General features: G+C 47.2%; 1 protein-coding gene across 10 annotated transcripts in view; it reads left to right on the top strand.

Moving 5' to 3' along the window:
* The window catches only part of LOC127665874 (kalirin-like), a 108,181-nt gene that overhangs the window by 33,894 nt on the left and 50,017 nt on the right, over nucleotides 1-24,270 (top strand). For 3 of the 10 annotated variants that reach the window (XM_052158470.1, XM_052158474.1, XM_052158475.1), the window contains exons 2-6: nucleotides 4,253-4,536; nucleotides 5,716-5,820; nucleotides 19,313-19,443; nucleotides 23,717-23,783; nucleotides 24,165-24,268. In XM_052158470.1, the coding sequence (XP_052014430.1) occupies nucleotides 4,253-4,536; nucleotides 5,716-5,820; nucleotides 19,313-19,443; nucleotides 23,717-23,783; nucleotides 24,165-24,268 (691 nt within the window). Of the gene's footprint in view, nucleotides 1-4,252; nucleotides 4,537-5,715; nucleotides 5,821-9,447; nucleotides 9,541-19,042; nucleotides 19,156-19,312; nucleotides 19,444-23,716; nucleotides 23,784-24,164; nucleotides 24,269-24,270 lie in introns of those variants that run through there. The other 7 variants (XM_052158472.1, XM_052158476.1, XM_052158477.1 and 4 more) reach the window with 4 other exon arrangements.

The following is a 24,270-nucleotide window of genomic DNA, read 5'->3' on the forward strand; positions in this document are numbered from 1 at the left end:
GCTGTTTCTTGTCCAAGTCATTCTACAGTCTTTTACAACTAGGCACTTTAAGTGATTTAGGCCAGGCGGGTGATGTGTGCCTTTAATGCCAGGGCTCAGGAAGCAGAGGTTGGTGGATATGAGGCCTATGAATTTGAGGCCAACCAGGTCTACAGAACAAGTTCTGAGACAGACAAGACTACATGATAAGACCCTGTGTCCCCAATCCTATCTCTTTCCCCACACAAAGTGATTTGAAAATGGCTATCTTATGATAGGACACTGGCTAGATGATGAATCACATATTGCTTATGACTTGGATTGCCACTGCTAAATGACTCCAATTGTTTGCCTAAAACAAACTTGAAACAACATTGAGAAAATCCTGGAAATTTCATTTTCTACTCTTGTATTTTTGCCATCACTTTATACAGAAAGCATAAAAGCAAGTATCAGTAGCAGGCGGGGAAGAGGAATGGCTGTTTCTAACGTGCATCTGGGAATGTCAGAGCCAAGCCATGGTTTGCCCTGGAACATCAACTGCTTTGCCTGGTAACTGAGGCATAGTTGGTGCAGTTGAGATTGTTGCTTTGCTGACACAGCATATGCTATAAATCTAGGTTTCGAAATCTTGGAGTCCATTGCATCCCTGGGGCCTAGTGAAGGAGGAAAGCCTGCTACTTATCTGCAGGGAGGCCCTGTTTCTATCTGCGCCACTGCAGATGCAGATGCTTATCACCCATACCAAACACTTGAGAAATAATGTCAACACACCAGACCACAGCCAGAGAAGAATTTTCTGAGATAAGATTACACCTTTGTCCTTAAAGAGATGCCAGTGAATCCCCAGATGTTCCCTGAGCAGAGCAGCCCTCCCCGTAGCTTCCCCTTCATACCAGGGAGCTCTGTGTTTGTGCTTCTAAACACAGATATTCTGCTGTTGCTTTGCAAAGTATGCACAAGGCCCTAACAGCCCCTGAGAAGTGCCCCCAGCAGGGTCAAGGCCCAGTGAGCCCCAGCCTGGAGGTAAGGGTTATCAGCTCCCAGGAGATTCTGGAGACAGTGCTGTCTTGTCAAATACATTTGTTCTCTTCATTTCAGGATTTTCTTTTCTGCTCTGAGGCAGAAAAGGCTAGGTGAGATCTCTTGTCCAAGTCTAGGGCAGAATCACACAGGAAAATGTGATTCAGTGTCCGAGTAGCTATGAAAAGCCACTAGAACACCATTTAGGCACCCAACCACTTCCTTGGTTTAAACACCAGTTTGCAAACTGGGGCTGGGGTGGAGATCAGCTATCCCAGGATCATGGGAGTTAAGAGCATTCATGACACCCTCACCTCTCATTTGTCTTCCAAACACTAACAGCATCGTATTCTCTAGCCTGGGCACAACCCTAATAGGACTATCTGGATCTGAATTCCATCCCTTCTTCTCAAGATAGTTGTATAAAAATGCCAGATTAATTTGAAAAACACAACAAAAAACAAAAAGCAAAACAAGCAAACAAACCTCTCCTTTTTCTGTCATTTCCTACCAGAATCTCAAAGTTCACAGTCTGGTCTATTAGCTAATATCTCTCCAAATGCTCCCTTCCGCCTGGTTCCTGCCCCACTGATCTTACTCCCTGGAAAGGGCCTGCTTTGAACTGGATAGCTTACCTTCCGTTTGGTCTTGTTATCCTGCCCTTTGGGAGCTGCCCTTCCCCAAAACATCTCTTCCCTTAAACTTTTCCAGTCCAGTCTCTCCTACACAGTTATGACCCTCCCCTGAACCCTGCACAGTTATCAGGAGAGTCGGTCCATACCAGCCGGCTGGTGATTAATCACACAGGGCTTTGTGGGAAAATCTTTCTCTCCTGTGTTCTGTCTTGCTGTTCTGTTCTCATCTCCTCTCTCCCTCCCGACTTCTCTCTGCTGTTGTGCAGTGGATGTGTGTGTAGCCGGGATCTTATATTTTTAGAACCCGTTCTCCACTATGCTCTCTGTGACGTCGTTTCTGGTTAGTGAGTCTTGCTTGGCACCTGCCTTGGGTGCCAATATGCTGGTGTTGCTGTGCAACTTCTAGAAGTCTGGGGGCCCTAGTTTTCTCAGTATGAGTGGAACCAAAAGCGCCATCGCTGAGCGGTTGGAGCTGGAACAACACCTGCAGGGGACTTTAAACTCTTGCCTTTGGATTAGTCAGGTAGTCTAGGGGCTAGCCTCTGTACATGTAGTACTGCTCCCCTCAAAGATTAGCAAGTATTCAGATGTCAGGAGCGGAAGGAGTTCAATAAGGATTGTCTTCCACACTTGTCCTGTGCTATGCTCTAGCTGTCACAGTGTGGCTTCCTTGGGTTTGCTTTGCCTGTCGGTCAGTGGGAACTGACGTTCTGGCCGTGGACAGGTGAGAAGGGCCAGTTGCACGGTTTATTGCTCAGGTCCGGCTGAATAGCCAACCGATCTCGCCCTGTCCCTGGGAACTGTATGTCCTTGGGCAAACTGATTGCTGTGTCTAAATGGGCAGTTTCCTCTTCTGTAAGATGAAGATAATAAGAGAACCCTCTACCCTGTGAGCCCGGTTGTGTTGTCAGAGAATGAAATGAGATAGTCCATGTAAAACGCTTAGGCTATTGTGAGCTCATTAAAGCACTGAGATGGCACAGCAGCTTACAGACAATGTGCTGATTTCTCCTGTTTGAAAGAACAAAGCAAACTCTCTTGATCTCCAATCATCGTCCCTTTAAAACAAAACAGACTTCCTCTGCGCACTCTGTCCCTTCCTCTCTCCGTCCTGCAGAATGAACACGCCCCCTCCATCACACCACAGCTGCTTTCTTGCAAAGTCACCGGTGACGTCTGTGCAACTAAGTTTAAGGTTTCTTTGGTCAGTACTCTTGACCTGTGAAGGAGCTTCTGACACAGCTGACATCTCCTTCCTCCGTCAGCCTCCTGGCCAGCTCCTGCTCTCACCGGCCTCTGCCTCTCTGACGTTTTCTTCACTTTCTCATCCTCCTACCTCTTGCTGAGTCTCCAGACTTCTCCGTCCCGCACACCCATGCTGCTTGGTGTTTTCATCCACAGCTTCCAGCACCGTTTCTTCACTGTAACCCTCAGTCACCGCCAGCTCGACGGCACTTTCTCTCCCGAGCTCCAGGCTTGAAGTCCAGCAGCTCCTCAGCCTGCCTGCTAGTGTCTGTCTAAGAGCATCTCAAAGATGCCTACAACTGGCCTCCCTTCCCATACTCTGCCTGCCTCGGAAACTTTATCCTTGGTCCTACTGTCACAACGGATCCAAAGTCTGATCCCTTCTGAAGGCCACCAGCATCCCTCAGCTGAAAGGAACGTGGTGGCCTCCTAGGCAGTCTGTTTCCACTGTCCTCAATTACAAGTAAGAAGGACATAAGTATGTACGATAGATGGTATCCATCTTCTGGGAATTTTCCCTATAGGTAAAAACGAAGGTATCAGATTATTGGCCACCCAGTGTGGGTGGTCCAGTCCCTTTGGTTTTCACTGACCCCCACTCTGTTCCCCTTGCTCACTGCACTGAAGCAGCCCAGCACACCCCACATTTTATCTTGGAACAGCTGTACTTGTTCATCTTCTGCTTGCCTGAATTGGCCTTTGTCAAATGGCTACATGGCTTGTCTCTTGCCACCATTAGGTAAGATGTCCGATGCCCACACATTGCGTCATGATGCTTTGCCTCAGCTACTGGTAATTCCCACCCTCTGTCCCCCACTGCACTTCCCATCATCACCATCACCGTTACCATCACCACCATCGTCATCATCATCATTAGTTTTTTCAAGACAGGGTTTCTCTCTATAACCCTGGTTACGCTGAAACTTGCTCTGTGTACCAGGCTGGCCTCCAATTCTCAGAGATCCACCTGCCTCTGCCTCCTGAGTGCTAGGGTTAAAGGCATGTGCCACCACAGCCCAGCCCAACCTTATTTTTTATAATAGCTCTTTTCATTATCTATTATACTTTACCTATTTTGTTCTTATAGTCTGTTTTATTTTTCATCAGAACATAACTTCCATGGAAACAGGAGCCTTTGTCTCCTGTGGGTTTCTGTTTCTATAAAACAGAATGGTATAACCCTGGAATGGCATCTCACATGTGAACATTTGGATCAATGTCAACTGTTACTGCTGTCTCTTGCCTGGGTCTACAGCAGGCCTTTTGATTTCTAATGTAGCTCCCTGAGGGTGAAGCTGTCTTACTCAGCAGTTCAAAAGCCTGCGTCAACAGGTACTGACGTGATGTTTCTGTCTGTCCTTCCTCCTCAGATTCATACTCTCATTCCTCCAATGAGAATGGGGGCAAATCCGAGTCCGTGGCCAACCTGCAGTCCCAGCCCTCCCTGAACTCCATCCACAGTTCCCCTGGTCCCAAGCGCTCCACCAACACCCTCAAAAAGTGGCTGACCAGCCCTGTGCGCCGCCTCAACAGCGGGAAAACCGACGGAAACATCAAAAAGCAAAAGAAAGTCCGGGACGGGCGGAAGAGCTTTGACCTGGGATCGCCCAAGCCTGGCGATGAGACGACCCCTCAGGGAGACAGCGCTGACGAGGTGCTTACCAGGGCCCGCTGCTCTCTTCCACCACAAGAGACCTCCGACATGTTCCCTCCCAGCCATGTAATAAGCAGGTCTACCATCTCTAGTACTGTGTCACCTTGGACTTCGAATTCTTGAGCCTTGACTACTTTGATCTGTGCCCCGTTCACAGACTATGACCATCAAGTAGACAGGAATAAAGATTTGCCAGACTCAGAGATAGGAATCTCTGGCCAGTCGATCCCATGCCTCTACTGAGGATGGCATCAAAACTGGCCAGTCCCAGAGCAAGCATGCAAGGCCGGAGACTGTGTCACTCTGATTTTGATCAGTGTCACCTGTAAAGCGTCTGTAAGTGTCAGGCAGTGGTAATGGCCTCCTTTAGTCCCGCACTTGGGAGGCAGAGGCAGCCAATCTCTGAATTTGAGGCCAGCTTGTGCTACATACTGAGTTTTAGACGGGCTGGGGCCACACACTGGGACCTTATCTCAAATAAAGAAAGAAAGGAGTTGCAGAGGGGAGCTATGAAGAATATGTGGAGGCCACAGTGGACAAGACTTCAGCTCACTGAGGAACTTAGAGGCAGCTGGTGACATTGCAGTGAGACCTCTGACCTTATGTTAGTCACAGAACACTGGGCTCTTGTAGAGCTGAGATTCTATACTAAAAATATAGGGGGTGCATTTCAGCTTGGGAAATGAAATGCCCGTTTTATCTGCAGAACTCGCCAACTCCAGTCACTGGTGAAGCTAGGAAATTCTTTCTGATGCAGAGCCAGACTCTGTCTTGTAATTTCTCAATTACATTTCTCAAGTTTAGATTGCCATTTCTCAGGTTAGAAATGGCATAAAACCCTGGTGAGATTTGGATGGTAGTTTAATAGCCCTTCAGGAAAAGTTGAAGTTAGGCGTGGTGTGGTGACATATACTTTCCTGTAATTCCAGCACCCAAGAGGCAGACATAGGAATCATGAGTTCATGACCCTGGGGGGAGGGGGAGGAAGAAGTGGAGGCAAGGGGTTGGAAAGGGAGGGGAAATTAGTTTTTAAAAAAAAAAAAAAAAAAAAAAAAAACAACTTCCAACCTTTCCCCTTCCTGAGTATTTCTCCTTAAGAATTTTTTTTAAATGTCAAGTCCTGACTTATTGTCATCTGTTATTGGTGCGGCCGTACCTAATGGTGTTCTTCTGTTCTAGAAGAGCAAGAAGGGTTGGGGTGAGGACGAGCCCGATGAAGACTCCCACACGCCCCTCCCTCCGCCCATGAAGATCTTTGACAACGACCCCACCCAAGATGAGATGGTAGGAGCTCCACTGAGATTTCTCTTCCTATATGAGGCGGGAGTCAGCACTGCCCTCCCCTCCATGCTTTCCCTTCATGAGCCCTCGGTGACACGGGTGTCAGTGAGCAGGTGTCCTCTCCCACGATCATGGAGGCGTGGCCTTGTTCTGGGCAGTGTAGGGAGATCATGGAGGCATGGCCTTGTTCTGGGCAGTGTAGGGAGATCATGGAGGCGTGGCCTTGTTCTGGGCAGTGCAGGGACATGCAAAGACCAGCTAAAGTAGGAATCCGCCTGGGAACACATAAAGGTCCCTTGGTCCTGTGTGTGTAGGCAGCCGTCCTGAAAGGAATCTGTGGCAATCGTTGCATAATGCCTGATGCACAACCTGTGTTTTAGTTGTCTTCTGCATTCGGCTCTAAAAGTCTAACCACAGTCACTTCCCCTTGAGCCAGTGCGGTTAAAACTCTACCATCTCAGCATGTGGGGCAGAGATGCTCGTGGTGGAAGGGTTGTTGTCCATCATGGAAAAGCAAGGCATGCCAAATTGCCACCGCCTTTGTGCTTTGTGAAATGTTCTGCTCACTGGTTGGAAAGGTCCATGTCCCTCTGTCACTGATGCCCCAGTTGTCAGCTCTTTCTACTTGTTCCCGAGTGGTGGCTTGACTTTGGCGGTCTTGACTCCCAGGCACTGACCTGCAATGGGGCTGCTTTGTTTCTTTTGATACAAGGTCTCCCTATGTAGCCTTGCCCAGCCAGCAACTCATTATATAGACTCCACTGACCCCAGTTTTACAGAGATCCACTTGCCTCTGCCTCCCTAATGCTGGTGTTAAAGGCATGTGCCACCATGCCCGACTGGAGCTGTGGTGGTGCTGTGTCTCCTTGCTTCCCTCACAGTCATGCCTGGGCTCCTTGGGTTTTTCTTGCCTTCTTATAGTGGCTTGGCTCTGGTCACTGAATCGGAAGTTGCAACTTTCAGTTGTCTTCCAGTGTTGTTTTGTGGTGGTGGTGACTCGCCTGGTTGTCTCTGCCCCTCACTATGCTCTTCCCTGTGCCCTGGACTGGGGAAGCCTCCTTTGAGTTAGCAGGCCAAGCATGGCAGGATGCTCCATGGGCTCTGCTGATGGATGTGCCAGCATCTCTGATTTTAATTCTGTCTGCTTTGCATTTGGTTGCTAACCCATAGTAAATATCCAAGGCTGGAGGAAGAGCCAGGGATTAAGATGTGGTCACCTCCCATGGTGCTCACCCTAAGACGCATACAGTTGTGTCTCTTTCCACAGAGATGTTGGGACCCTAGCTTCTAGGCCAAGTTGACTCTGGGCCATTGAGAAAGAAAAAAGAAGTATGGCATTGTACCCAAAGGGATGCCCAGAGATAGAGATGTCTGCTCTTCACCTTCATGAGATCAAGCCTCCTGACTTCCCCACCCACCCTTGTAAAATGCCTTGTGAACAGTATGTGTGTATGTGTATATATATGTGTGTGTGTGTGTGAGAGAGAGAGAGAATGTATGGGTGTGTGGGTGTGTATGAGAGAGAGAGAAAAAAAGAGAGAATGTGTGTGTGTGTGTGTGTGTGTGAGAGAGAGAGAGAGGGAGAGGGAGAGGGAGAGAGAGAGAATGAATATGTATGATGGGGGGTAGGGGCAGGAGTGGTAGAGTTCCCAGGTTCCATTGTCTGCATAAAATAGGCCATGAACCCTCTCCTCGTCCCCTCACACAGTTTGTTGGGGGTGAATGGATGTTAGGCTGTTCCTGGATAATTTTTAACTGAGAATATAGACTTACCCCAGGTATCTATGTGATCCTTTTCTTTGTTGTACCTAGTCCACGCAGTAATCCCATTTTAGACGTAGTAACTCTCCCCACACTGCCTTATTTGATTTCTGTCCATTTGTTTTTTGTTGAAATATTTGGAATTGGAATAAGTCTTACCCAGCACTCCTAGCATGTAGAGTTGAATTTATTGAAACAATTTTGATTGGAGGAGACAGAGTCTCAGTAGCTGGCTGGCCTGGAACTCATCTCATAGACCAGCTGGCCCTGAACTTGCTGCAGTTCCTTTGCCTCTGCCTACGGAATGTTGAAATTCTAGGTGTGTCCCAGCAGCCCTGAAGGAACTTTAACTGAAAGTTCAATCCTGTGTTCCCCGTGCCGTGTATCCTTTACTCGCGTGTGTGGATGTTCCCACGCCCACTATATGTGGCCATCAGTGCTTTATCCATTCCTGTGGTCAGAATCTCAATAGTGTTACCTGTCCAACCTTCATTTCAGTAACCAGAGGATATTTTACTGACCCATATGCTCCATAATTGTCATGAGTGGACCTTTGTGGGACAGCCTTAGGTGTTTCCGGTCTTTGGACCTCTGAGTAATACCCCTGACGATTACTCTGTAGCTCCAGCTCCTGTTCTTCGGACCTCTGACTGAATGAGTTACCAGAAGTAAGATTACCCAATCAGAGATGGTAACTAGATTTTTCAAAGCAAGACATTTTTTTCTGCATTCCCCTCCCCCCAAAAAAGGAAAGACAGTATTGTTTTATCTTTTCTAACTGCATTCATTTGTTCTCCCCAATCTTAAAAGCAAAGATGCAAAGTTCTTTTTGAAACTCTTCCCTTACCTGAAGGGATAAACTGAAGCTGGCCCAGCCCGGGACATTGCTCTTTCTATTCTTATAAGTAATTCTCCTCATGTCTCAGCCTGGGAACACCATTGCTGTCTGCTCTGTGCCCTCTGCCCTCTGCCCTCTGCCCTCTGTCCTGTGCCCTCTGCCCTCTTCCCTCTGCCCTCTCCCCCCTCCCCTGGTACACTGGACTAGAAACACACACGTGAATACAGAGCTAGCCATCTCTCCCCTAGCTTTCCCTCAGGAGGATGGAAAAAACAGAAAAGCAAGCAGACTAATAACCAGAGGCTCCTTCAGTGTGGGGGAGAAGTCCCCCCATTATGCAAACAGCCACTACACAAAGCCCTGCCACTGGTCCAGGGGAAGGACACAGAGAGACCTATAGTGGAGTCTCGCTTCACTGTGAGCAGGGTCTCTGGGAGTCCTAGCATGTGACACACAACTCTTTGGGGAGCCTTACAGTACCAGGGGTGCATGTGTGTGGTGGGAGGTGGGAATGAGAACGAAAGGGTGGGGGGAGAAGATATGGGGAGAGGTGCCAGGCTTGCCTGACACACACTGCCGATCTGGGGCTGAGGCTGTAGTGAGGCCGGAGTTTATCTCCTTCACCCACATGCGAGCCTGGACTTGCTCATACCTTCCAGACCATGGAAGCTTCCAGACCCACAGCGGGCTACCACAAAAGACTGAAGTCCTGATCTCCCTCAGAGCAGCTGCTCTCCTGCTCCACTATCAGTAGGCATAGCCCTTGCCTGTGGGTTTCCTGGGGCATCCAGTGACCCCTCCCGTCAGCCTCTGAGGAAAGCCAGGCCCATCTGTACTTTGTCACTGAGCAGATCCCCTCCCAGGGATATGCAGGCCTACCTCTACCCCACGAAGCCCCCATCTCCCTCTGTGGTCTCTGTCTCTGCACCTCAGCTGTGCCTTCCTAACTGAGCTTTGGAGTATGTGGTTCTTCCTCACCGCGTTCCTCACTCTGGCTAACCCGCTCTTCCTTTGCTGTCCGTGTCTTGCAGTCCTCTTTGCTAGCAGCCCGGCAGGCTCCCACTGACGTGCCGACTGCTGCAGACCTTGTCAGTGCAATAGAAAAGTTGGTCAAAAGTAAGCTGGTAAGTGGGCGTGCTGGAGGCCACTCTGCGCCATCTCTCACCTCCATGTGGCTCCCAGGACCGCACAACGGGCCTTGAACCAGTCTCCTGCACCCTAATTCCACGTATTCCAATTGCAAATAATGGTGTTTTCTAAAAAAATAAAATAAAATAAACTGCCCAGGGGCTTTTTCAGCTTTATGTGGAAATTGGCATAGGAAATCAGCAGAGCCTTTAGTGTTGAGGTGGACAAAAGGTGAAAAGTTTCCAAAGCAAATATACTCAGTGAAACTGACCAACTGGTCCCTAGACACGTGGCACTCAGCTGCTGATGCATGTGTTTCAGGCTAGCCCTGAAGCCAGTGTCCTGTGCTGCTGAGACAGAGTGTGGTCTGGGCATTTCAAAGAACCAGGACATTTTCTTTAGAGACTCCCTAGTTTACCAATTAGACAACTGATCACAAGGGAATAGAAACATGTAAATAACTGTGCCAGGAAAAACTAGAGCCGAATGTGTCTCTGTCACTGGGGGAAGGCAAACTTGAGCTACCCACAATTGATCTAGCCTGTGGTGATCTTATGGGCCAATCATAGTACCACAAGAAAGGGCAGTTAGCCTGAGCTGGATCAGGATTTCAGTGGTGGGCTAATGCTCCTCCCCAGACAGCTCTCCTGGATGCAGCTGTCTCTCTGCCCCCATCTTTATATGTGTAAACAATAAGATAGCAGTTGGAAGCGTACCCCTGTCTTCCTCCATCATCCGTGCCCCCGTTTGGCTGAGTCGTTGTTCTTCCAAAACTAACCCCCCTCCACTTGGCCCAGGGATTGGAGGACCGTGGGCATCCTCTCTCAGGCAAGAGGCCTGATGCTTGTGAGTCCAGAGCAAATGGTGGCCGTAGACGGTGGTTGTGGTAAGAAGGCACGCTCTGGGAGGCTGTCCACGTCCGTGCTATCCCCCTGCCCTCCCTGTGGGCTTTTTGGGTTTTTTTTGTTTGTTTGTTTGTTTGTTGTTTCGTTTTGTTTTTTTTGTTGTTGTTGTTTTTGGTTTTTTGGTTTTTTTTTTTTTTGGTTTTTTTTTTTTTTTTTTTTTTCAAGACAGGGTTTGGGTTTCTCGGTAGAGCCGTGGCTGTCCTGGAACTCACTCTGTAGACCAGGCTGGCCTCGAACTCAGAAATCCGCCTGCCTCTGCCTCCCAGAGTGCTTGGATTACAGGCATGTTAACCACCGCCCGGCTCGTTTTGCTTTTTATTTCCTGTCGCTGCATTGATTTTACAGTGTCACAGGCTTGTCTTTCCTCTTCAAGCTTTTGTTGCTATCGCCCCATTTCTCTGGAATGTTTTTTGCTTATCTAACACACAGTAGGCCTTCAGGGGTCCCCTCAATCTCATCTCTCACAAAGATTCCCTTGACAGACAGTCCTGACCACATTTCCTCTCAAGTCCCACGGCAGCTCCCGAAGCTTCATGCTGTCGAGACAGCTCTGTTGTTGTTAAAATGGATGGATGTTGCCACTTCTCCCCCTGCTCACTAGTTATTTCAGACAGTATTGTTTTTTCTTCCATTAATATATGGTAGTCTTTTACCCTTAATAGGTTCTTCATGAACACTTGTTTCCAAAGATCCATATCTGCTACTATTTGGGGTGACCTTTACCCTGACTCTTTCCATTGATAACCTTTGCACTGTTGGTCCCTGGTTTATGCGGTCGTTGGATCTAGTGTTAGAAACCTGAGAGAAACTGCTGGGATGCCCCACAGAGGCAAATGTCCCAGAGAAAAGGAAGCATGGGTTGAGGTTACTGTTCACAGGCCTGATCACACACACTCTCAATAAATAGCTGCTGAATAGACGCCCTTCCTGTGGTGCATTTACCATAAAAAGAGCATTAACTTTTCCCACCAATAATTGACTTCTCAAAGATCTACACGGAACTACAATCTAGGGATATCTTTGGCATAATGTAAGAAACCAAACACATATTAAGAAAAGAGTGAGGGAGCAGTGGTTTGGTGTCTTAGAATTTTCCCACCAAAATTTGATTCTTTTTCTTTTCTCTTCCTTTCTTTCCCATCCCACCATGGTTAGCCACAGAGCATCAGCAAATGAAGGATATTTCAACCACGTTTGAAAACACTAAGTTGCTTTTTGACCTCTAAGATGTATACCTATTTATTCACCATTAGCTTTTGGCTTCAAAGAAAAGAAGTGCAGAGCTCTTTAGAAAGCTCAAGGGTTTTATTTGGTGGAACACGGCTGCAGAGAGGTGTCGGAAGTGGCCAGGGTTGTCACACACTTACCCAATTAAAATTCAGCGTTTATGTTGACATCACAGACCTGTCCAAAGTTCAGCATGCAGGTCAGGAGCAGTGGTAGCACTGAGCTCCATGTTCCCAACCACACCTTTCTGAGCTATGTGTGAGTAATCTGTTCATTCTGAATACAGCCATCCAGCATGTTCTTGAAGGAACCGGAAGGGCCCTGGAAGAAGTAGGCAATACCATGTGGTATGGGCTGTTTGAACGAAAGTTGAAGAAACTGAGATTAAGCCTGGGGAGAAACACAAGAGGAGGGCTGTCTGCCAGTGCCTGAGGCGCTGTTGTGGAAATGAAGGATCGCTCTTGTGCTTGCTCCAGAGGACAGAACCTGGACCTGAAGGGGTTGTTATCTTAGTGTGGTATGAAGATGAACTAACAGCCCTTTCCAATTAAGAGTCTCTGATTCCATTTTAAGGAGTTTCTGATAGGCCAGGATTTCAGTCTGGAGTCTGTCTGCTTTCTTTGAATAATTTTTCAAGTAATAGCATCAAATTCTGCACTTAGAATTCATTTGGCTTCCTAGCTCTACCTGGGGGCTGTGAGAACCCCCATATTCTAGGTCTCAGGGATGCCCCAGTGCAGTCCCTTGGTTATGGTGGCAGCATGGTGCCACCTCCACTGCCCAGAAGCTGCTACTGGGGATTGAAAGCAGGAGTCGAAGCCTTGCCTCCTGTGTTGTTAAACACTGGAGAGTCTCCCCTCTCCTAGATACGGTGGGCCCTTCAGAGTTCTTACTGGATTACTTGTCTGTAGCCTACCCACACCTCCCCCAGCAGAGCTAACCCACTATTCCTGGGTTCTGTCTTCAACTCTGAGCCAGAAACAAGCACTTTTTCTGTTTGTTCTGTGTGAGTCTTGATAAGACTTTTCATTCTTCAGCAGCTATGGTTTTGTCACAGGTAGCAAATGTGTGAGGAACTGGAAGGCCGAGGTCCTGGGGGCTCCTACTGATAGCAGCCCTAGACAAGTGTCTCTGTCTACTCTAGAGAGTGACTTGGTCTGTTTGACCCCTCCTGATAATGATGATGAATCTGTTGACCCGAATCTAATCTCAAGAGAGTAAAGGTGATTGATTGCCTAGACACACTGATAAACAGGGTCCTACAAATATTAGTTCCTAGGGCAATTGAAAAACCAAGTTGTTTCCAGCTTCCATGACCTTGTGTGGGCATGTGGGAACTTAGTATCTGTCAGCCAGTAGACTGGTGGTAGGTAAACTATTTTCCTAAACTATTTTAGGAAAATACCTAAAGAGCCATAGCTTCCTAGCCAGGGGACAATCTAATGTGTCTATTTCCTGTGGCCTGGAGCCCCCAGGGTTCTGCCACCCATCTGGCAGACAGGACTGAACCTCCAGGAAGAAAACCCCATCTCAGCACTTGTCATGGGCGGCACACCGGAGCAGTTCCCTGGGCTCTGATGGCCCAGGGGATGCTTCCCGGTAGTCTCCCACCTCCAGGGCTGGCAGCAGTAGCTCTGGTTCAGTCTCCACGGTGGCCTGGGAGATGAACAACCTTCTCCCCTCAGGCTTGAGAACACTCTCCTCCCCAGGGCAGCCTGTGTGTGGCTCAGGCTAGGATATATTTCTGTTGGCGCTATGCTATCCCATTACATCAGTTAATTTGGTCTGTCAGTAGCCCTGTTGGGTTAGCAGGAAATAAAGCCATATCCATCACATCCATTCTGGAGTATACATTTTCTAGAACTGGGCTATCTGGTCATTCTGGTAAGGGTTCCTGGGATTCAGAATATGGAAGGTTAGAATCCAACAAAAATTCTAAAACATGGAATTACTAACCTACAATATCATTTGCCTGGAAATCCCACACCTCAGTTTTTTCACCGTGCAGGTATCCTACAGCCGACCCCGGTGAGGATGGCTTAGCTCTAAAGCTTTTTGTCAGGCAGATATTATAAAAAATTTTAAAAGTACATTAATGTTAATGTGAGTTTTCCAATGTATACACCTACACACACACATACACACACATGAGTCAACTGTTTGCTGTATGGAGACACAGAGCTGTTATTTCACGTGGTTACTTCCTATGTGACAAGAACACCTAAATCTATCCATTTGACACAGGTCCCTGAGGCACCACCATGTTAAATGCAGCCCACAGGTGCGGGTTGGGCCTGGAACATTCATGCCACACATCTGCGGCCTAGAACTGCTGAGTTCTGTCATCCCTCCCTTCTGTCCCATCCCAACCCTCCCACGCTGGCAGCCTCGGCTTCACTCTCTAACTCCATGCAAACTTGACTCTCGAAAAAGATTTCCTTTACAGAAGACATGATGGGATATTTTCCTCTGTGTCTGGTTTATTTCATTTGGCATCAGGTTGTCCAAATTTATCCAAAATGTGGCAAATGGTGGATTTTTTTCTTTGTGCCTGACTGAAACAGTGTATGTGTAGGCACATGTGAAAATTCATGTATCAGCGAAGCTGTCACTGTCATCTTGGCTGTTGTAAATAGTGTTCCTGTGAGCTCAGTAACAGACATCTTTACCTCATTCCTTACCCATCTCCCGTTTTATTTTAGGCTTAGCTGGGGTCTCTCTACATAGCCCTGGCTGTCCTGGAACTCACTCTGGAGACCAGGCCAGCTTTGAACTCACGGAGATCAGCCTGCCTCTGCCTCCCTAGTGCTGGGATTAAAGGCATGAGCCACCGCACCCAGCTGGAGCGCTGTACCTTATGATATTCTATATTCCGTTTCCTTAGGAACGGCCACACTGTTTTCCGAGGCGACTGCATCCCAGTCTTCACTCCCACCAACAGCATGAGGAAGTTTCTTCCCTCTGCTCTCACCAACCAGTTCTTGCTTTCTTCCCCCACCTCTGCTTCTTTCTTTTCTCCCCACTTCTTCTTGCCCAATATATGATAGCTATGCTAAGGGCGTGATGAAGTTTTTATCATAGGAGCAGCTAAGAGGGGACTGGTTGGCGTGGCGAGTGTCTAGGCCAGCCACTTCCCTGTAATCTCATTGGATGAGCCTTGAGGCCTGCCCTGCACCGACCTCTGAGATCTACCATGGAGCCTCCCTTATACAGTCCACAGCCGAAGATAATGCTCAGAAGCCCTGCCTGCCTGCACTGGTGCAGGCCATCCTTCCCTGGTTTCAGTCTGGCACCTCTCCGTGTCATTGTCAAAGGGATGCCTTCCCTCTTAAAAGCAACTTGATAAAAGCACTAGATGCTCATTCAGGAGAGACTGGGGAAATGACAGTGGTCCAGGCAGAGACATCATCATCTGATACCCTTGGGTCAGGGCTTCATGTGTTTTCTCTCAGACCCTTTGGCAGATGATGTAATCAATCATGGTATTTAGATTTTAAATCCTGCTCTCCTCTGCCGTCCAGTCAGAGACATGGTATTAAAAGCTCTTTGGAATGTTGAGAGTGATCTTTCTAAAATTTAAATCCAGTCTTATTCTCCTGCTTAATGCCATGGACAAGGGTCTTGAGGATCTCCTCTATACATCTTCAGGTTCCAACCTTGATGCACATGTCCTCTTTCTGTGGTACCCACCCACCCCTGCTCACCAGCACCCCTGCTCACAGCACCCCTGTCACTAGCGCATGCACACACACACATGCACTCACGCATGCACACACACACACACACACACACCATTCATTAGCACTGTCTTCTGCCAGTCCAGATCCTCACATATCCCATTGTACCTGCAACAAGTTGTTAGCTCTCCTCATGTGGTTCACTCCATGACCTACTCACAGGGCAGTTCCTGCCAGGAATGACTGTTCCTCAGTTTCTATATCCAATGAACTCTGTCTCTGTTTTGTTTTTTGTTTTTTTTTCTTTTTAACACATTAGAACAGCCATACCTTCACATCCCTGGGTTCCTTTTCTGTAGGTTCACCCAACCTCAGATCAGAGCTCTTTGGGGAGAAATTACGCCTGCACTGAACAGATGCTGGCTTTTTTTTTTCCTTGTTCCCTAAGAAAGACAGTGTAACAATCACTATATAACATTTACCATATATTATATACTATCAATAATGCAGAAATTAGCTAACTATACATAAGGGTGAACATAGTTGTGGAAACACTATAAGCATTTTAAAGGGACCTGGCACCCTGGATTTGGGGATCCCAGGGAGTCTTGAACCATCCCCCAGGCCACCAAGGGATAATTTGACTCAGTTTTGCCTTTCCTGTAGAGTCTTTCTTTTCTGTCTCCCTCCCACTTCGGAGCTGCCTGCCCATATATTATCCTATGTGGTCCATCTCTCAGAACTCCCAGTGTGGGTTAGACAATGGAGTTCTCCATCATCTCCAAGCATTCAGCATATAATATAGTAGATGCTTGGGTTTTTTTTTTATATAAGTAAGACATTAATTACAGTGTGATGTAATGAATAATATGCAGGGGGTATGAGAGAGTGCTTATAGGAAAGACATTTTATGGGCATGACTAGGAAATATGTCCATTTTGCCAGGACAATGGCCTTCCTCCACTGTAAACTGTCTATTTGAATCCTCTTTGCATTTCTGCAAGGAAATGGACTAGTTATAGGGACTTGTATTGTTCCTTCCTTGTTCAGTTTCCTTTTCATCTGTTGCATGTTGTGACCCTGAACCAGAGGTGGGACAGATGTCTTTACTGTGGAGACAAACTGGCAGCCACTGTCTCTTTCCTCTGGAGACAACAATGGTGACAGGTTGTGCTTGTTGCCCTAAGGTAGATCCCTGTACCCTACCCTGGCAGCTGAGTCCTCGGGGATCACTCTGAAATCACCATAAACAAGAGAGCAACTCCATCAACCCAGGCAGGCTGTCCATGTAAGAGAGCAGCTCCTCTAGTTCTTTGTCATTATGCCACACTCACATGCCACACTGACGCTATCCCAGAGTCCTCTCCAAGACATAACCCAGCCTCTTTGATCATACAGTCAAGAGAGAAATGCAGATTCTCCTTTGTGGTACATTGGACTCCTCGGAGGCCCTTTACCCTATAGACAGATTGGCCCACACCAAGCTGGTTGTGCGATGCACCCTGGAGGCAGTGGGTAGGCCTGCTCCCTGGCCTGGCATTTACCTTCCCACCAGCCTACAGGCCACAGAATAAAGGCCACAACAGGACAGTGAGGAAGATGGGAAGCTAAAGGTACTAATCATATCCCGCACCAGCTGGGTCCATCTGTACTGGAGCCTGTCTCTGGTGATGGCACCAAGAGACATGCACTGGAAAGCTGCCTGTCCACTGGCTTGTCCAGCCTCAGCACCAGACATCCTAATTTCCTTAATAACAGGTTACAGATCCTGTATCTATAAATGTAGCTAAACCTTTCTCGACCTTTCTTTATTTTTAGCCTATACTGCTGCTCTGGATATAACAGTTTCCATGGTTGATTACTTGTTCTGTAAACACCTTTACGTCAAGTGGAAAGCAGTTGTCTCAAGCTGGAAGATACTGTCTGTGCTTTTAATTCTAGTGTTGGCACCAGATCCTTGTTTGACCCTTGACACAGTTGCCCAATTTAGGGAGTAGGGAAGAAGGCTGATGTCACTGTTCAACAATAAGGTCTTAATATTCTCCCATCTTTTCTCCTATTTGCTTTCATTTGTTTTCCTGGAATGTTCTTTCCTGCCTCTGTTTGGCTTCTGTTGAAACATAGCAGCTAAGAGAATCAGTGATAGATGTTCTCCAGCTTAGACTGTTGAAGACCCAGCCACAGCCTTTTGCTCTACCACCTCGTTAATCTGCACTATTTGATCTTGGTGTCTTGCGTCTTAGAACTGGTGTTTTCAAAGACTGCTAAATGAAGCCTTTCCTTCTAGAGACCACAGAGGCTGCCATGGTCGGGCACCTTGGGTAGTTGGCATTTGTCTCTCATGCGTGTGTTACAGATGATGACGCCTTGACCCTGATCTCTAAGATTATTGTTTGCCTCGTTGCTTCCACTGATCCTTAGGCACACAGCCCGGCTCTCATGCTCAGGGAATAGAGGCCATGAGGGGTTCAAAAGAATGCAAGGGCAGGAAGATGGGATACAATGTTGCAGAACACCCGGACTCTCGACTTCCATTGCCTCACGGCTCTCACACCCATGAACTCAGAGCAGCTGTGGTTGTCCAACAAGACCTGTATAAGATTGGACCCAGCAACATTTCATCATGAACTGGGGAAGGGCTCAGGAACCCCCCTTCCTGATGACTATTAGGAAGTCACATGTCCCCAGTTACATGGGGGAGATGTCACTTTCTTCAGTGCTGTAACCACTGATAAGCTGGTCACACTCAAGTAAATAACCTCCCACCCATGTTCAGGAAGCAGCCTTATTTATTTATTTATTTATTTATTTATTTATTTATTTATTTATTTATTTGTCACACACAGAGATGAAAGTAGGTGGCACCTTGTTGGGAAAGAAGAGTTTCAAGTGGAAAAGGGGGTAGGACTAGGACAGGGTATAGGAGGAAAAAAAGAACTAAAATTCATTGCATATATGTATGTGACTGCCAAAAAATAAAATTAAAAACTCTTCAAAGACCTATATGGTATCCTAAATATATATTAAGCAAATCAGCTGAGTACATTAAAAGGTTAGTTTGGCCCCAAAGAGTATGTCACTCTACCAGTTACAACTTGGGTATGTTACTGTTACCAGTGCCCCTGGGGAGCACTCTTAACTTTTCCTGGGGTTTGGACAAGTATCATCTCTTTTCCTTTAGAAATTTGCTAAAAGGGAGGATCTGATCTGAAACTCCAGGGACACACGGGACAATTTCATGTCTCCTACAAGAGTACCCTGTGTTATTCAGATCTGTGGTTAGACCTCAGCTTCCTTTTCTAGAAGCAACCGAGGGCTGCTTCTAGATCACTGGATTAATCCACTTACCTTTTTCCCCCTCAAACAAGTAAGCACCTTATGTAGCACCTTAATCAACAGGAATGAGGATTAATAAAAGAAAGCCCTTGGTAAATAACATTAACAAAGATGTTTTTAGAAGAGACTCCATCTGTTGGCTGTTTTTCTACTACATTTCATTGTCTTCTTCCAAAGTATTGCACTTAACCTAACAAAATATGGTTTCTACCACCTATCTCTGTCACTTTTCTTAGCTTACCAATTTGCATGAAGTAGTCCTATGACCAGTTTTCCTTCCCAGTGCCTTATTTGGTATAGAATCGCAGTGGTTGGCTTTTCTGCTGGAGCCCTCACCCAGAGATAAATCGCCGTGACAATTTCATTATGTCTGGGCAGTTGGTGGCACATGAATGCCTAGTGTGCTCGGATCACACGGGTTCCTGGTGTGCCCTGATTGCGGGTGGCAGCTCCTTGCTGCAAAGAGGTGGAAGGCTCTGGGCTCCTAATGCCTCACTGTTGTTCAGACAGCACAGCCTTGGAGGCTGGCTTTCATATTGCCTGTGGCTAGACGGTGGAGACACAGGGCTTGTAAATAACTTTCCAGTGTTCACTCTGAGGCTATTTATCCTTCTGTTTTTTAGACTCTGGAAGGAGGCTCTTACCGGGGGAGCTTGAAGGACCCTACAGGCTGCCTGAATGAGGGGATGACCCCTCCCACACCTCCTAGAAACCTGGAAGAAGAACAGAAAGCCAAGGCCCTGAGAGGCAGGATGTAAGTGGCCCACTACCTTATCCTGGTACATGTGTGTGCTGGACAGTCGCAGGAAATTAGATAGTCCTGTGCTGTCTCTCTACTCTTATCCTTTCTAAATGAAGATGGCCCAGGTTTATACAGAACAACACCAAACATCAATAGGCCACTTTGGCGCTACTTTAAGGAAGCTTGGGTTGGGGAAATATTCTGTGAGATTGTTGTTATTGAGAAAGTGTGGCTAGAACCAAGATCTAATACAACTGTAAAACATGCTTTAAAAGCATGAAAATAATGGAATTCAGAGAACAGGGGGATCGCTCCCGTGGATCTGCAGCGACAGAGAGTGCCTGACTGTGGCGGAAGTCTAGTGGAGATGTCTGAGGACATGCTCCTCAGATGCAGGCCAGAGGAACACAGGAGAGGCTCTGCTGCCAGGCAAGGCCCATCCTGCTCCTTCTCCCAGGTCTTTCATTTCACATCTATTTGTAGGCTTCATTGTACAAGAGCCTTCTCTCACTTTGAGTGACTAGTGGTAAGATCCCATCCACATCTTGCAAAAGCCCACGTGCTGTGTAAGGTTTGAGTTCTCTACCTTGATGCAAAGTCGGTCTCCTGGTATTTGAGATAGTGAAGACTATACCAGACATCAGCAAAGCAGAACCTTAACTCCCCCAGAACTTGAGTTTTCTCCTTTGCTTTCGACTCCTCTGGAAGCGAGCTGCCAGTAACTCAGTGTGCAGGCTGTGAGCAGCAAGCACCCGGGGCTAAGCAGGCATTGAGGGTCCCATCTTAGTCTCTTGTCTTCCTTTCTCCTTTCCATCCACGGCTCCTTTGTCCAGGCCACAAACATAAAAATGAGCAGAAATAAGAGAATCAAATAAGCCAAGTCCTTGTGCTGCTGGCAAATATACAAAGTAAACATTTAGAGCTTTTGTCTCCTTGGAAGCAAAATGGTGACATCATAGCAAGAGCCTGGTATCAAAGCAGGGCTGTCGCCTTATGGTAGAGAGGAGTGTGTCGTTGCAAACTAAGACCTGTGTTTACCCCCAGTGGTCAGAAGGATCCCCAAGAATTATGTGAGTGAGCTGTCATCGTCTAAGAGAAGTTTCCATGGCCTTGCAGGACACATGCCCTTCCCTAGTCTCTCCCGTGGTTGTTACAGTAGTGGGGGTGGGGTGGTCGGATCTTGTTCCTAGTCCTTAGTCAAGATGAAACACAGCTTATGTCAAGGAAGCGACCTTTGACGAGCCATGTGGTCCTTGAAAAAGCCAGGCTCTCCAATTGTTACTCTGACTGAATGGGCCTTAAGAGAACTCATCAGTATCCAAATGAGATATTGTTTGACTTTGTGATAACAAGCCAGAAACGGTGGTTGCTCTTTGAGCCCGCTGCTCCATCCCCTCTTTCAGCACACCCTCCATTTCCCACACCCTGAATGATGGAAAACTGACCTGTTGAGTGTCTCTGACTGCTAATGCCCTCGCTCTAACCTGCTGCACCTCATGGTCCTCATCTACATGAAAGAGCAGATACATGGCATTCAGGCATAAAGACCAGGAGAGGCTAGAGCGGAGTGCAGGCATTGGAGGCTCTGTCAGGGGCCAGGAGCTCATCAAGGAGTCAAATGAGAGCCACGTGGAGAGAGGATGGAAACAAGTGTCCTTTGCATAGAAGGAGGAAGCCGCTGAGAGGGGCTTGGACCCCCAGGGGGACAGACCAATGAGTAAGACACACAACAGCAATAGCAGAAAGCCCTCACTGGGGCAGGTTTGTGTTCTAATGGGAGAAAGACAAAGAAAATGAGTCAAGTAGCAGGTTCCAGAGAAGAGAGAAACTAGAGCAGAATGAAGAAGATTGAGCAATGGTAAGGCACCGTGAGGCGGGCTGCAGTTTGAACTGGTTCTGGCTTTGCATAAAGAACAGGAAGAGATAAGAATCCACTGCATCTCCGCAGTGGCACACCCAGTACCAAAGCTCCCAGAGGCCACCCATCCCCTACCAGCGTGAAGGAAGGAAAGTATGAAATAGCTCATCCTCACTGGCAGCTTGACTGGATGAATATCTCCTGGGAGACACAACTCTGGGCATGTCTGTGAAGACATTTCTCAAAGAGCCACCTGAGCCTGCATGGTACCGTCCCAGGGGATGGGGTTCTGTACTAAATAACCAAGAACAAAGGGAATCTGAGCTGAACCAGTGTTCATCTGTGTGGATACAATGTGACCAGGTCTACCCTAGTCTCTGTATCCTCTCCACCATGGTAGAGCTTACGCCTTAAACCTGAACCAAAAGAAATCCTTCCTTACAAGGTCAGTTGCTTTTCCTCAAGAATTTTAGTATAACAACAACAATAAAAAGTAACTAAATAAAGTCTGTTTGTAGCCAGAAGAATTTCAGGTAGACAAAAGAGTAGCATTCATTTGTGAGTAACTTTTAATGTTGGGACTGACCGTGAAAAAGCATTGCATTATTTTTCATTCGTTTGGCTATTGATCGATCATGCAGTGACTTGAAATACATGTATATCCATTTGTGTTTTGTTTCATTTCATTTCTGAAGGAGCCTTGTTAAATAACCCAAGCTGGCCCCAAACTTTAGATTCTCTTGCCTCTTAAGTACTGGGTGATGGGTATTCCCTTACCACACCAGCTAGCCTTCTTTGATCATGTCTCATCTTCCTGGGTACTTTATTGGCCCTTCATAGGAATCCAGTGCAATTCCTCGAGACTCAAAAACCAAGGCAATCTCCACTGGTCAGCAAACAACTGAAGATAAAAATCTCTCTACCTGGCAGCAGAGCACCAGCTATCCTCTCCAGAGGGCTAGCCCAGCCCTGAATTCTCCCTTTCCTCTTGGTTTTCACTAACCACTCTCTCAGGAAGTAACTTGGGCCTTGCATAAGATCTATCTAAAGGCTCCTGTTTCTCCTCGCCAGTTCCTTCCTGTGGCCTGAAACACATGATCGTGTGTTGGGGGAAGCGAGCGGCTGGAAGCGCTGGGCGCATTGATAAAGCATGTGTTCTTTGCGCCCTCCATGCTCCGAGCTTCCTGACATCACCCAATCGCCTACCCCTCCCAGTCCGCCTCAGTGGCTTCTCTGTACTGTGGAGGACAAGCATTTCAGATGGATTGCTTCCTGCCTTTAGAACAGTTACTGGGTTTTAACAGTTACAAGCACATCGTCTTTGACATCTCAGAATGCTATCTATCCCTTCTGTCACTCAGGCCAAATATATGTGCTGGTGTGCCTCCAGGCAAAACTCTTTCCGTCTCCTATAAACACAGGACCTCTGTGCCATGTGGGTAACCGCGGTGTCTTCTGTTCAGTGTTTGACTCTCAGAACTGAATAAAGGAGTGGGGTGGAGACTTGGGGGGATGCCAGAGGCCTGGCCAGGCTGTTCCCTAGCCAGTAGGCTACTGTGAAAGAATAATCTTTGGACCCTTAACACTTAGGTTCAAATCCCACCTCTGCTCCTCACTTTGTAGCCTTGGGAGAATCACCTAACCTTTCCATCTATCTTAGTATTTAAATAAGAGGATTTTATAATCTGTGCCTTGTTATAAGCGCGAGAGAACCCAGATGGGGTAATGGGTATATGATAAATGCTCTAAGAGATAGAAATCTAAGAGATGGAAACAATTACAACGAACCCAAGAAAGCAAATGCCCTTGTTAACAGTTCCATATCCCAGGGTAGGAAATGCTATATTCAGAGGTGTGAACATGGAATATCGGCAGCTAACCTAGGTTCTTTAGGCTTGATTGGGGATTTTGTAGGCCAGTTACCATGGATACATTCCTGACTAACTTCAGATTATGTATTATAGAAGTTTTATTCCATATCTGTATCTCTACAGCCTTTCAAGGCTGGTTATCAAATAAATGTCTTTCCTCTTTTGCTAAGGATGGAACCAAAATAAAGAAATAAAATCTCATGTTAATCTATTGGTCTCAAAGCTTTCATAACTCAGTTTTGTGAAAGGTGCTTATAGTTCTACCCTGTGTTTCTGCAACAGGAGATGGGTGTAGCTTGGTTCATCAAGTGCTTGCCTTGAATATACAAAGTCCCAGGTTCAGTCCCCAGCACTGCGTAACACTGACTGCAGTAGCATACATCTCTAATCCTGGCACTCAGGAGGTAAAGGCAGGACAAGCAGAGCTTCAGGACCATCCTGGGCTATAAAGGGAATTTGAGGCCAGCCTAAGAAATAGGAGACCTTGTCTTGCAGAGGAGGGATGAGATCTCTTGTTTAATGAGCAGAAGCCTCACTGTCCTTATCTCTTGGTCAGGTTTGTCCTGAATGAGCTGGTCCAGACAGAGAAGGACTACGTCAAGGACCTGGGGATTGTGGTGGAGGTGAGCAGACAGCAGGGTGGGACTAACTGTGCTCACTTGATCATGAGCAAACTGAACCCTACCTGGCCCAAGTGCTTTAACCTGGTGGCTATGCATTTTCGACTCTCTGGTGATTTGCAGGAATGAAAATTTAATTAATTAATTAATTAATTAATTAAAAATTGGTACAATTCAGGCAGAACATGGAGACAGATTTTATTTTCCTCTTGAATCATTTTAATGCGTTTAGAGGGAGGTGGGGCCTGGTTGAGTGGGAGAAGCTACCACAGTGCTGTCTGCAGATCTACACAGAGTGTGGGGCTGACATAGGTGCCCAAGGATGGGACTCGGCCCAGAATGCTGTCTGTGAAGTCGACCACTAATGCCACCTCTGTCGTGCAGGGCTTCATGAAGAGAATAGAGGAGAAGGGGGTCCCCGAGGACATGCGAGGGAAGGAGAAGATTGTGTTTGGAAACATCCACCAGATTTACGACTGGCATAAAGAGT

Source organism: Apodemus sylvaticus, chromosome 15 (assembly GCF_947179515.1).
Source record: "Apodemus sylvaticus chromosome 15, mApoSyl1.1, whole genome shotgun sequence".
NCBI lineage: Eukaryota > Metazoa > Chordata > Mammalia > Rodentia > Muridae > Apodemus > Apodemus sylvaticus.